This window comes from Canis lupus, chromosome 1, assembly GCF_048164855.1.
Source record: "Canis lupus baileyi chromosome 1, mCanLup2.hap1, whole genome shotgun sequence".
NCBI lineage: Eukaryota > Metazoa > Chordata > Mammalia > Carnivora > Canidae > Canis > Canis lupus.
Window position 1 is genome coordinate 110,489,921 of NC_132838.1, and position 13,048 is coordinate 110,502,968.

Consider the following 13,048-nt stretch of genomic DNA (forward strand, 5'->3'; position numbering starts at 1 on the left):
CCCTCTGCCTGTGTCTCTGCCTCTCTCTTTCTCTCTGTCTCTCATGAATAAATAAATAAAATCTTTAAAAAATAATCAATACATAACAATAAATACAATCAAAGAAACGGAGAGAAAAAAAATTTAAGCTACACCCAACATGGGGCTCAAACTCACAACCCTGAGATCAAGAGTCACGTGCTCTTCTGACCCAGCCATTCAGATTGCAAAGAAAATTAGAGACTAAGTGGAGACCAAGAGTACATTTATGGATTGTGGATTGAGAGACAACATCGGGAAGATGCCGCTGTCCTGGAAATGATCTGTAAATTCACTGGAATTCCAACCAAAATCTGGGACAATGGCTTTTAGCCTTTTGACTGTATTCCAGTTTACACACACAGTCACACACAAAACAAGGACAAAAGTTTTGTGAAACCATATTTGTCCTGACTACTTAAGATTGCCTTTGATGTTTTCTGTTATATTCTAGGGTGTTTGTTTGTTTTAATATCCATGAGCTTGGGTTCGTTGTTTAATTCCACATACAAGTGAGATTATATGGTATTGGCCTTTCTCTGACTTATTTCTTTTTTCTTTTCTTTTTTTTTTTTTTCTGACTTATTTCTCTTAGCTATACACATCACTTATAAAAATAGGGAGTGGAGGAAGGACAGGCTGCATGGGGATAAAGTGATAATCTTTTCTACTGGGACTGAGGGCCCAATAGAAAATGTGTAGAAGGCAGCAAATTTCCAAGTGCAAAGTTCAGAAGAGAGGTGAGCAAGGTACACTTATTTTCAGATGTCAGGGCAATGATGCTAGCAGAAGGCAGGCTGGTGAGGGTGAGATTTGGGGGGCCATTTGGGGTGGACCTAAGGATCAGGGCCAGGTGCATGGGACCCTCTGACTTTCAGCTTTATAGTTTGATTACTTTATTTTCATTCAGTGTGTTACTTTTATTAATGAAAAGAATGGCATTTTTTTGGTGTGTGTTTTTGTCATATTTTAACCAGCTCCTGACTGCTGCCATAGGACAGCCACAGGGGCATGAGGCTGGGGTGGTGACCCGCTGACGCATTCAATGGGGATACTCTAAGCATCACCTGTGTGCCTGGCCTGCTGCTAGCAGGTGCCAGGGATACCCAGTGACTGTGACCATGGGGCTCACGGGGCAGCATGGGAGACAGACTGCAGACAAGTGACTGGATGACAAGACTATTCCCAGTTGTGATAGGTGCTCTGAAGGAAACAATGGCAGGAGGGACAGAGGTCTCTGAATCAGGAGGTCAGGGAGGGGACATTGGTCACAGCCAAGATGGAGTGGATGCGGGTATGGGAGATGTATGCTGAGAGGCCGTGGGGCAGGAGAACACCTGAGTCCCAAGTCTCTGGCCTGGTGACAGGATGGACGAAGAGGAGGAGGAACTGTCCAGTGGGCCAGGGAACCGGGGTCATGTCTGGACACAGTGAATGTGAGGCGTCTGGAAGGCATCTGGGGACCTGCTGGATCTCAATTTTGGCCTGTCCTGGCTCCTCATGGCTGCCCCCTTTCCATCCCCCCATTCCCTCATGGACCTTGTTTCCTGAACCCCAAATCTGGCTGCTGACCTAAGAGACTGCCATCAGCCCCTGCTCTGAAAGCCTTCTCTCTCTCACACACACACCCCCTACTTCATTTCCTATGCCTGCGTATGTGCCCCCACCCCTCGTGCCTACACTCAGGCCCGACTGCTGACCCAGGTCTTCGTGCTCTGTCCACAGTGCCATGTGGGGACATTCCCCCAGCAATGCCAGTAGAAGTGGTGCTTTACTTCGTTACCACTTTCCGGCCACAATGCCCTGTGGTCCCGGCGTGAAGGATCAGGTGACAGTTACAGGCCTGGCACCCTTGCGGCTGGGGTTTGGTCATCACCTCCCCATTTTACAGAGGGGGCTCAAAGTGGGCTGTCATTGCAATAGGCGGCAGAGCTTCAGGCTGACCCCGGCTTGACCTCAGTGTGGGAGGGGTCTGGACAGCCAGGACTCCAGGAACCCCACAACACCAGGGCCTCCATAACAGTTCGTGGTAACAGTGCGTGCCGCAGGGGCAGTTCTCGGGGGGCCCTGGGTATGCTCCTTTAGATCTTAACTGCTGAAGGCAAGCAGAGCTCCTCTAAACATTTTTGCTGCCTCACCCCTTTAAAACATTGAAAAGTTATATACCCTCTGGTGCATTTTCAAGGTGACAGCTAAAACTTCTGCATGAAATCAAGTAGATGCAGAGGATATAATTTCTGGTGTGTCATGAATATTGACATTTCCAAGCAGAGTTGGCGCCATCCTTCCTTGGAGGTATCTAATGCAGTCCCCATAACTCTTGTGATTTGGCGCCTGCTACTCTTGGTTTGAAGGGGAGAAAAAAACGAACCTTTTTTTACACTCAGAAATTTCACATTGTTCCTTGACCTTTGTCCTTGAACTTCTACTTACATTTCCCTTGCAGCATTCTTTCTAATAAAGTCTGTGTCAGCAACCAAAACATGTACAGAAATCCAAATTTCAATTTTTGTTTCATTTCTGGTGACCTTAAGGTTATAAATGTTTAAAAATATCTTCCTCTGAAATAAATAAATCTTTAAAAAAAAAAAGGGCAGCCCTGGTGGCGCAGAGGTTTAGTGCCGCCTGCAGCCCAGGGTGTGATCCTGGAGACCCGGGATCGAGTCCCACATCGGGCTTCCTGCATGGGGCCTGCTTCTCCCTCTGCCTGTGTCTCTGCCTCTCTCTCGCTCTCTCTGAATGAATAAATAAATCTTTAAATAAATAAATAAATAAATAAATAAAAATATCTTCCTCTGGATTTTAAAAATTATTAGTGCACACTTCACTTAAAACATTTCATACAGGGGATCCCTGGGTGGCACAGTGGTTTAGCGCCTGCCTTTGGCCCAGGGCGCGATCCTCGAGACCCGGGATCCAATCCCACATCGGACTCCCGGTGCATGGAGCCTGCTTCTCCCTCTGCCTATGTCTCTGCATCTCTCTCTCTCTCTCTCTCTGTGTGACTATCATAAATTAAAAAAAAAAAAAAAAAAAACATTTCATACATTATGCGTTTGTGTGGATAATTATGAAACATTGAAAGCAAAGCGCTGTTGGACACGAACCTCCAAATGAACTAGACAGCGATGTCATGTATCCTGGATGAATATGAATTACTGCAGAGGGAGTCAGGGTCCGGCATCAGTTCTGCCTTGGTTTTTTAAGACTCACATGCTGAGAATCTCCTGCACAAAGAAACAGCTAGGCAAGAAAGCTCTCGTTCCAGCAGTACCAGTCAGCTCATGAGCTTCTTTCAAGGTACGTGCCCTACACCTCACCACGAAGAGCTCACAAGGCCGTTAGCTACATCCTCAGGGTTGGTGAAAATTAAGGATGGGAGCCACCAGACCTGCCGAGAGGATGGTCTGTGGACAGGTCTGTGAACCCCTGTTCACAGTTGCTTTGCGTGCATTCCCACATTCCGGCTCCCCTTTCTTTGGAGCTAGGAGGTCCCACTACCCTGCAGCACTAACTCGGAATTAGGGGAAGATTCAAAAAGAAAGACAGGGCAGGGGTAGGGGGTATTGAAGGTCTGCCTTTCTTCTGAGAAGTGGGTTGGAGACTGTGTCAGGGGAGGAGGATGCTTGGCTGTCCTGCTGGTGGCTTGATGGGAGGAGCAGAGGGAGCTAAGACTCTGGCAATTAAGCCTTCACACCTTCCAGGGACTTTGTGTCCTGGGAGCTCCTTGTAACCCTACAGGGGCGTGTGTCTCCATCCCACCCCCAAGTCTAAGGATTTCCCCTCCTGGGCAGGGTTTCTTATTCCTGGATGCTTGGCAAAATCCTCTGGGAATTTTTAAAAGATACCTTGGGATCACCCCAGGCCAGTGACACAAGATCCCTGGGCTAGGCCAGTGCAGATCTTGTTTAAGGCAATGCCCCTGGTGATTCTGGCTGTGGTGTCCCAGGTGCTCCAGCCTGGACACCGAAATGCGGAGGGGTGGGGTTTGTAGGGGTCTCCTGGCGCACGACCTGACCCCTCTCTTCCCCCACAGTGTACCACTGGGTGGAGATGCGGACCAAGATGCGCATCATGGGCTTCCGGGGCACAGTCATCAAGCCCCTGAACGAGGAGGCTGCCGCCGAGCTGGGTGCTGAGCTGCTGGGCGAGGCCACCATCTTCATCGTGGGCGGTGGCTGCTTGGTTCTGGAGTACTCGCGCCACCAGGCGCACCAGCGTCACAAGGAGGAGGAGCAGCGCGCCGCCTGGGACTCCATGCAGGACGAGGTGGGCCGCCTGGCGCTGGCGCTGGAGACCCTGCAGGCGCAGGTGCAGGCGACGTCGCAGCAGAGCGCCCTGGAGGAGCTGCAGGCGCAGATGCGAGAGGTGCGCGCCCAGCTCTGCATCCCGGAGCCATCGTCGGTGTCCCAGGCCACATCCACGTCCAAGGCGGTGTCCGCGTCCCAGGCACAGGAGCCTGCAGAAGTCTGAACTTGGCCGTGGTTGTGTGTGCTCTGATGTGGCCTTCTCCCCATACTCCCCGCTGCCTGTGCTGGCCCAGCGGAAATCACCCGGATCTTGATGGAACTTGGATTCAGTCGGCCCCTACCGACCAGTGGTACCTTCCACTGGGGCCAGCCCCCAGCCAGTGAAGGTGCCAGCGTAGCACCCTCCAGCTCTAACTCATAGGTACAGACCACGTGCCCATCGCTGCCCCCTCAACCACACTGACCTGTGAGGTCCTAGCCAGAAGGACAACAGGCTCACTCTTCTGGCAGAAGAGAAAAGGGACCCAGACTTGAGCTGAACCAAGCTGTTACCCCACCCTCACCCCCATTTCTGTGATAAATGTTACCCTTCCCTGGGCGCTCATCGTGTTCACTGGAGCACCCCCTTCCCTTTGTCAATAGGCACAGACCATTGTAAAGAAATGCGGTGTCATTCAGTGAACTTCTGTCCCCCTCATCTAAGATTGGCTCTAGCTGGTTTCCCCACTCTTTGAGGGGAATAAAGAAGGGATCCTGCCTTGCAGTGGATCCACTGAATGTTATATCTTCCCCCTTAACCTGATCTGTGGCACCCTACCGAGACCCCCAGATGACTATTCCAGCAGATTCCCCACCCCCCAGTCCTGCAGTCTGGCACAACCCACTGGAATGTCTGTGCAGCGCCTCTCCGGCACTGCCCTCCCAACACCACTTCCATGGGTGGAAAAATTGAACCTGCTCAGGCTGATCCAACCTGCCTTTCCGCCTGGCCCCCTGTCCTCCCTCCTCCAAGTCCCTGAACCTTTCCTGACATGTTGTTTCCTACCTTCCTCACTGTCTCCTTCAGTGGCCTCTCTCAGCGCACTGCCAGCCACGGATTAGATGATCACATTCCTCATGTTCCATCCAAATCTCTTGACCTGTGTGCCCTCGCCCTCCCCCACTGAAGCTCTGGACTGGTCCCACAGCCGCCTTCGTCCAGCGGTGCCCCCCTGCCTCCAGAGCCCTCAGCCCCATCTCCCTCCCACTGGGCCAGGCCACCAGTTGGTCCTAACCTTTATTAGATTCCCAGGGTGACCATAACATGACCACAAATGTGATGGCTTACAGCCACAGAAATGTGTTCTCTCACAGTTCCGGAGGCTGGAGATCTGGAATCAGAGTGTCAGCAGGGCAGCCCTCCATCTGAGGGGCATTGGTGGGAAGATCCTTCCTTGCCTCTTTTAACTTCAGTGACTGCACATCTCCAGTCTCTGCCTCTGTCTCCATGTGGCCTCTTGTGTCTCCTGGAAAGGCACCTGTCATTGGATTTAGGGCCCACCCTAAATCTAGGATGATGTCACTTCGGGATCCTTATTTACAGAGTTGGGGTTTTGTTGTTTTGTTTTCCCAGCTATGCTTACAGTCACAGGTTCCATGAGTTATCGTGTGGGAGCCACTGTTCAACCCACTATACCTCTGCACCCCAAGAGTATGCTGGGACTCTTGCCCATCCCACGGGATGTGTGGCCTTTCCCTCAGGGGTGATAGGAACCAGGAACCAGCCTTTGCTGCTGGGTCTCTTCCAGGAATCTCACTGATGCAGGAGGGCTGTGGCTCCCAGCAGTCTGCATTCTGTTCTGCAAACTGTCAATGCTCTATTGCCTGAGTAAAAGCCCGAGAGTGAGGAAGTCATCTTAAGGATGTCTGAGGACATAAGGATCCTCAAAATTGGTACAAGCCTCGTTAAAATTAGAGAAGCTGATGTGCACTAAATTAGGGCAGTCATCTTATGAACTCTTTCCCAGATTGGGAAATAAGCCGAGGGGAAGCAAAGGGACATGCCCAAGGCCACGAAGCCAATGAGGGACTGGCTGTCCATGGTAATAAGAGAAGTAATAAGTACATAAGAAGAATGGGGGCGAGGGCTCAAGGAAGGAGATGGGGAAGGGGTGCAGGGTGCTGGAAAGCGCCAGTGCTAGCCGAGGAAGGGGAGCAGGGAGGCAGTTACTGGGGAGGAAGAGTGGTTAGGGACCTACACAGAAGCCCAAGGCATTTCCCAGAGACAGTGTTGAGAGTGGGGCACCTTCAATTTCCAGTCCAAGCAGTCCCAGACCACACCCGAAATCTTAGCATTTAATGAGCAGAGTTAGATCCAAGATCCACCGTACCTGGCCAGGTTCCAAAAAACTGTAGGTGAAGTGGGAGAAACAGGCTTGCTCACCACTCTTTCCTTCTTCACCTCACCTCCAGGGGTTGGGGTGGGGGTTGGCGGGGTGATCTGGACACCACACCTCCCTAGACAGAAAACCAAGACACTGGGGTCCTGAAAGATCATTGTAATTCCTTCTAGAAGGGGAGGAGAAGCTGACCGTAGAGGGAGCTGAGGAGGTGGGTCCTGGGTGGAGGTGTCTTTAAAGTCAGAAGTGACCTTACTGGATAAATGAGAAGATGGCCAGAGATATCAGTGTGGATAGAGCCAGCTGAGCAGGCTTAGTACCCAGTTTCCATGGCTACTCCTGGAGGCCCCCTGTGGCACTGATCCGTCTCTGGAGCACAGGTTGCTGGACGTCAGCGACTGATGTATCCTCCCCTCCACCCATCATGTCAATACATAGTGGCCATTAACAGTATTTTCTCCATTTCATTCATGAGAAAATCAAGGCACAGAAAGGGGAGAGTCACCCACCCAAGGACACACAGGCAGGAAAGAAGCAGGAGTTGGACCAGAAGATGGACAGTGCACCAGAGCCCGAGGTCCTAACCCTTGCACCATCTTGACCCTGATGTGGCATCATTCTCACATCCCTGAGACTCAGAACTCAGCCCTGCGTGGCCTTCCATGAGGCAAGATCTTGTGGGATGCATGGGCTTCACCCACTGGGTGGGATCAGGGTGTGTGGAAATGCAAAGAATCCCCTCTCAAAATGCACAAGGCTGAGACCAAAGGATGGTTCATCACTCTGGTTTCCTGCTAAAGTTTTGTATACATTCTCGACTTGGGGAAGGGGGTAGAATAAATTTATAAATGAGGTTGGTTGTCTTCAAGTTCGTGTATTTTTTCATATGTGTGTGTGTGTGTGTGTGTGTATACACACACACATTTTAGAAACCCCATTACAACCTTAGAAAAAATGTCTTTGATTATTCTTTCATTCGAGAAACTTTCAGTTGTCCACTGTGTGCCCCAATCTGTTTTGTGTCGCGCTGGGGTCCCAGCAGTGAGCGGGACAGCTGCAACCCTGCCTTCACTGCTCTCCCAGTCAGAGAGGGGAAGAGCACATACAGACATTTGCTTTTCCAGCATTACCTGCCTGCCCCTCCATGACTGGGGAAGAAGGAGCCCGGCTGAATCCAGACCCTCCCCTTCCTGAGCACTCAGCACAAGCACAGGGGTAAAACACAAAACCCATGAACACTGGCTCCTAGAAGCCTCATACTGTCCCCATCCCTGGCTAGGCCCTGTTGTCCACTCTGTTGGTTTCCCATTCAGGCAGGCCTTGCCTGGAGAAAGCCACCCCTAGAGAAAGTGGATTTCAGTAAGCCCCTGCCTGATTCATGGGGCCCTATGGCCGTCCCTGTGCTAGCCACTGTTAACTCTTGAAGGGCCAGGCCTGGGCTCCCCACCCCAATGGACTGAGGGAGGGAAGCGTGCCCAAAGGAGAATCCAGTAGGCATCTTTCCACCCACTCGTTAGACAAATGTTTACTGAGCACATGCTGCATGCCAGGCCCCATTGTAGTAGCTGGGAATGAGCCAGGAACAAGACGAGGGCTCTCACCATCATGGAGCTGACATGTAGCGCGGGAGATGGGCAGTAAAGAGGTGAAGGGCTGGTCCTGTGGCAGTGTTCAGGATTAATGGCTCATTTAGATCAGGATGGCTCTTTTGAGATGAACCCCAATGTCAGAGTTGAGTTTTTGCAATAGATATCATATGGCCTTCAGAAATGAAACCATTTACTATCTGGCCCTTTACATCAAGAGGTTACTGACCCGGAGCCCCTGGCTGGCTCAGTCAGAAGAGCATTCGACTCTTGACCTTGGGGCCCTTGACCTAGGGGTCATGAGTTCGAGCCCCATGTTAGATGTAGAGAGTACTTAAATAAACAAACCTTATAAAAAGAAAAAAAGTTTACTGATCCATAAAATAGACTAAGGAAGGGGAGTCAGCAGAATGAAGACTGGCACCCTTGTCTCAGTTGTCCTAGTTCTGGAGGCTCCTGCCAGCTCTGGGCACCGTGTAGGACCGAGAATGAGACCGGTGACAACATCTCGCTTCAATGACTCCAGACCCAGCTCTGCTTCTTTCCCTCCCCACCTGTAGGCATCATTCCACCAAAGACTCTGCCATAACCCTATCACACACACATCACAAGTGTCTATGGGGCGCCTGGGTGGCTCAGTTGGTTGAACGTCTAACTCTTGATTTTGGCTCAGGTCATGATCTCAGGGTCATGAGATCTGAGCCCCGCGTTGGCCTCCTCGTTCAGCGTGGAGACTGCTTGTCCCTCTCCCTCTGCTCCTCCTCTCTCTCTCTCTCTCAAATAAATAAAGTCTTTTAAAAAAAGTCTCCATCTCAGCCCATGGTGGCAAGCCATAGTGAGAAGCAGAGTTTATGCCATATACCTATTTATATAATTCACTGTTCACACTTATGAATGTATTATAAATATGGCATAATCCATGCATTAGGGGACAGTATATAACAGAATATGAAAATATTTTTATGTAATATGTAACAACATTGTATAGCATATGCTGTGTGTGCTTGTCATTGGAATGAAAATTTCACTAAATACCGTTAGTATGTACAGTGCAATCTGATACTTCTTACTGTGTTCCTTTTCATGAAGAAAAGCTACAGATACAGATGTGTCCTATGTGCCTAATATGTGTGATAAACATACACAACTCGTTCTATGTATTCTCTAACACATATGCTGACGTCATACATCATATATTACATATGTGGTCAGAACAGAAGTTTTGCTACCTGCTAATTGCCCTTACCACGTGCCATGCACTCTGTTCCTTTCTTTTTTATTCTATCTCATAAAGAAAGGCCCGTATATATGGATGAATTATGCGGATCTACATAAAGGGGGCTGCCTTGGGCCCTTGGCTTGTGTTCTAGGTGAGGCATGAGCCACGGGAGGCTCTGAGCAGAGGAGGGACGTGAGTTGACTTAGGATCCCCCCTGACCGGCTGTGGGGGGCAATGATGGAAGCTGCCAGCCCAGGGAAGAGATGACTGTGATTGTCTATGTGTGGGGGTCACGGTGGCTGGACCGGGGGGAGACAGCAGAGGTAGGGAGAAGCGGGATTCTGGGCATGCTAATATTTCAGACATGGAGCAGAGAGGATTTGCTAAGCGAGGGGATGTTGGGGAGTCGCTGACAGCTTCCAAGTCTTGGGAGTCTTGGCTGTGTGCGTCTAGAAGGGAAACCCTGGCAGGTTCTGAGATGGTGAGGCTGCCGCAGACCAGGCACGAGGAGATACTGAGACCCCCTGCCCTTCCCTGTCCCCAGATCGCCTCAGATTTGGGCGCCCTCTGACAGGTTTTTGTTATTTGTCCTGAAGTGTATTGGCAAGGGCTGGAAACACGGTGCTCGTCTTTAACAAACCTCTGACATCACTGAGCTCACGCTCAGGCTGCGTCTCTAACATTCTTTCTCTCGACTCCTCCATCAGGGAACGCTCTTGATGTCCATTTGGGACCTCCTAGAGGAAGGAGGAAAGGGAAGGGTGGCCTGGGACCTGGAATCCTTGGTCTTAGAGTGTCTCTTGGCCCTGGAATGGCAGTGCCCAGGCCAGGCTCCCCGGAAGTGCTCCCGCCAGGTAAGGGTGGTTGTGCACCTGGCGGGGGCGGGGGGGGGGTGTCACCGATGACTCCGCCACGTCCAGTGTGCCCACCTTGCTCAAAGGGCCCATCCCCGTGCCTTGATCTGAATTTTGTTCTAAATTGCACACTCTCTTCAAAAAGTTCAGCCATTTCAGAGAAACCAAAGTCCCCTCCTCAAAAGGAATCCTGTCTCCAGTTTGGGGAAACTCTGGCAGCCCTTTTAGGAATGGTCTGGCCATACTTGAGATCCCTTAGGAGCTGTCCACTGCTCTCCTTTTGGGACACTGAGGTCTGCATGTGCTTCTCTGGCCAGTGTCTTTCCTTAGGGAGATACCAAGAGCTGAAGGAACCGAATGCATTAAAAAATATTTATAGTTAATACTAAAACACTCTTAAAAATTCTGTGGAGTAGTAGCAGAGGAACTGTCAACACTTGGAATGTTCCAGCTTGAAAATTTTTCAAACCATAGAAATGCACATGAAATGTAATTATTCTTTTAACTTACATTTTCCTGCTTACCTGTAGGTTGAGTGTCTTGGTAGGCGTTTATCGGACATTTGTGCTGCTTTTGGGAAATGTCTGTTTTCATTGTGCCTATAATATCTGTTTCTGGTATGTGTTGTTCAACTGAAGTTTTTCGTTTTAAAATAACCAAATCAGGGATCCCTGGGTGGCGCAGCGGTTTGGCGCCTGCCTTTGGCCCAGGGCGCGATCCTGGAGACCCGGGATCGAATCCCAAATCGGGCTCCTGGTGCATGGAGCCTGCTTCTCCCTCTGCCAGTGTCTCTGCCTCTCTCTCTCTCTCTCTCTCTGTGTGACTATCATAAATAAATAAAAATTAAAAAAAATAAAAATAAAATAAAATAACCAAATCTGGGGTGCTCGTATGGCTGAGTCGGAAAGAGCGTGTAATTCTCAATCTTGTAATTCTCAATCATGGGGTTGTTTGAGCCTCGTGTTGGGTGTAGGCTTGACTTAAATAAACTAAAAAAAAGTAATAAAATAACCAAACCTGTTAGTCTTTTTCCTTTCAAGCATTTGCATTTCTTTCTGGCCTTATTTGAGAAGGACTCTTTTACTTCAAGGATATCTATCTACAGCTCTATTTTCTCATACTTTCATTCAAGTTTTCTTTTGAGTCATTTGTCAAGAATAGGTTTTTGGGGTGCCCTGGGGGGCTCAGCCAGTTAAGCACCTGCCTTCAGCTCAGGTCATGATCCCAGGGTCCTGGAATCAAGCCCTGAGTCCGGCTCCCTGCTCAGTGAGGAGTCTGCTTCTCCCTCTCCCTCTGCTCCTCCCCCTGCTTGTTCTCTCGCTCTCTCTCCCTCATAAATAAAATCTTTTTTTTTTTAAGTAGCTTTTTGTTATGTTTTAATTTTTGAGGCATGTAAGGTTGGGATCTACATTCCTCAGTTTCCAAATGAATGGTTGGCCCACATCTTGAAGTGTGAGGGATGCCCCATCCTTTCCCACCTCCCCTGAGACTGGACAGCAGTACCTGCTATGTCCCCTTGACACTGGTGCCTCTTTCTCATTCCTGTCCCACCGTCCATTTATGTGTCATGTCCCAACACCATCTTGTTTTGAATGACGAGTTTGAAAATATATTTTGATCTCTTCTGAGCTACCCGGCAGTCTCGTTCTTATTTTCAGATTTACCTGAGTTATTTTTTTGTGCCTTTGCTTCTATTTGATATACATTCTTAAAAAGTTAATAGATTTTATATTTTTTGAGTAGTGTTAAGTTTGCAGAAAAACTGAGCAGAAAGTACAGAGAATTCCCATATATCTCTCCCCAACCTCCTATACACACAAAGCTGCCCCTGCGATTAACATCTGGTGTTCATGAGCTGTATTTGTTACAATTGATGAGTCGATATTAACATTACTAAAGTCCATAGTTTTCTTTTTCTTTTTTTTTTTTTAAAGATTTTATTTATTTATTCATGAGAGACACAGAGAGAGGCAGAGACAGAGGCAGAGGGAGAAGCAGGCTCCTTGCAGGGAGCCTGATGCGGGACTTGATCTTAGGACCCCAGGATCATGTCCTGAGCCAAAGACAGTTGTTCAACCACTGAGCCACCCAGGTGCCCCAAAGTCCTTAGTTTTCACTGGGTTTTCAACTCGGTGTTATACATTCTATGGGGTTGGACAAATGTATAATGCCATATATCCACCAGTACAGTATCACATAGAACAGTTTCCCTGGGGGCATCTGGGTGGCTCAGTGGTTGAGCATCTGCCTTTGGCTCAGGGTGTGATCCTTGGGGTCCTGGGATCAAGTCCCACATCAGGCTCCCCGGAGGGAGCCTGCTTCTCCCTCTGCCTCTCTCTGTGTGTCTGTCATGAATAAATAAATAAAATCTAAAAAAAAAATGGTTTCACTGCCCTAAAAAACCCCTGGGCTACACCTGTTCCTCCCTCCCTCCCCACTCCCTGAGCCTCTGGCAACGCTAAATACTTGGAATCCTATGACACGCAGCCTTTTCAGACTGCCTTCTTTCACTTAGCAATATGCATTCAAGGTTATTAGATGTCTTTTTGTGCTTGGTAGCTCATTTATTTTTATCCTTGAGTAATGTCCCACTGAATGGGCATACCACAATTTGTATATCTACTCACCAATTGTTGAAATGCATTTCTGAAACAGCTCGACTTCCTTGAAAAAAAAACGTCTGCCTTCGGCTTCAGGTCGTCATCTCAGAGTCCTGGGATCGAGCCCCACATTGGGCTCCCGC

The 13,048-nt window shown here is 49.3% G+C and overlaps 1 protein-coding gene across 1 annotated transcript in view; it reads left to right on the forward strand.

Moving 5' to 3' along the window:
* OPA3 (outer mitochondrial membrane lipid metabolism regulator OPA3) overlaps positions 1 to 7,499 on the forward strand; it is a 47,305-nt gene extending 39,806 nt beyond the window's left edge. The window contains exon 2 of the mRNA XM_072774513.1: positions 4,055 to 7,499. Coding sequence (XP_072630614.1) covers positions 4,055 to 4,491 — 437 coding nt within the window. The 3' untranslated portion in view covers positions 4,492 to 7,499. The remainder of the gene's footprint in view (positions 1 to 4,054) is intronic.
* Positions 7,500 to 13,048: the final 5,549 nt, after the last annotated feature.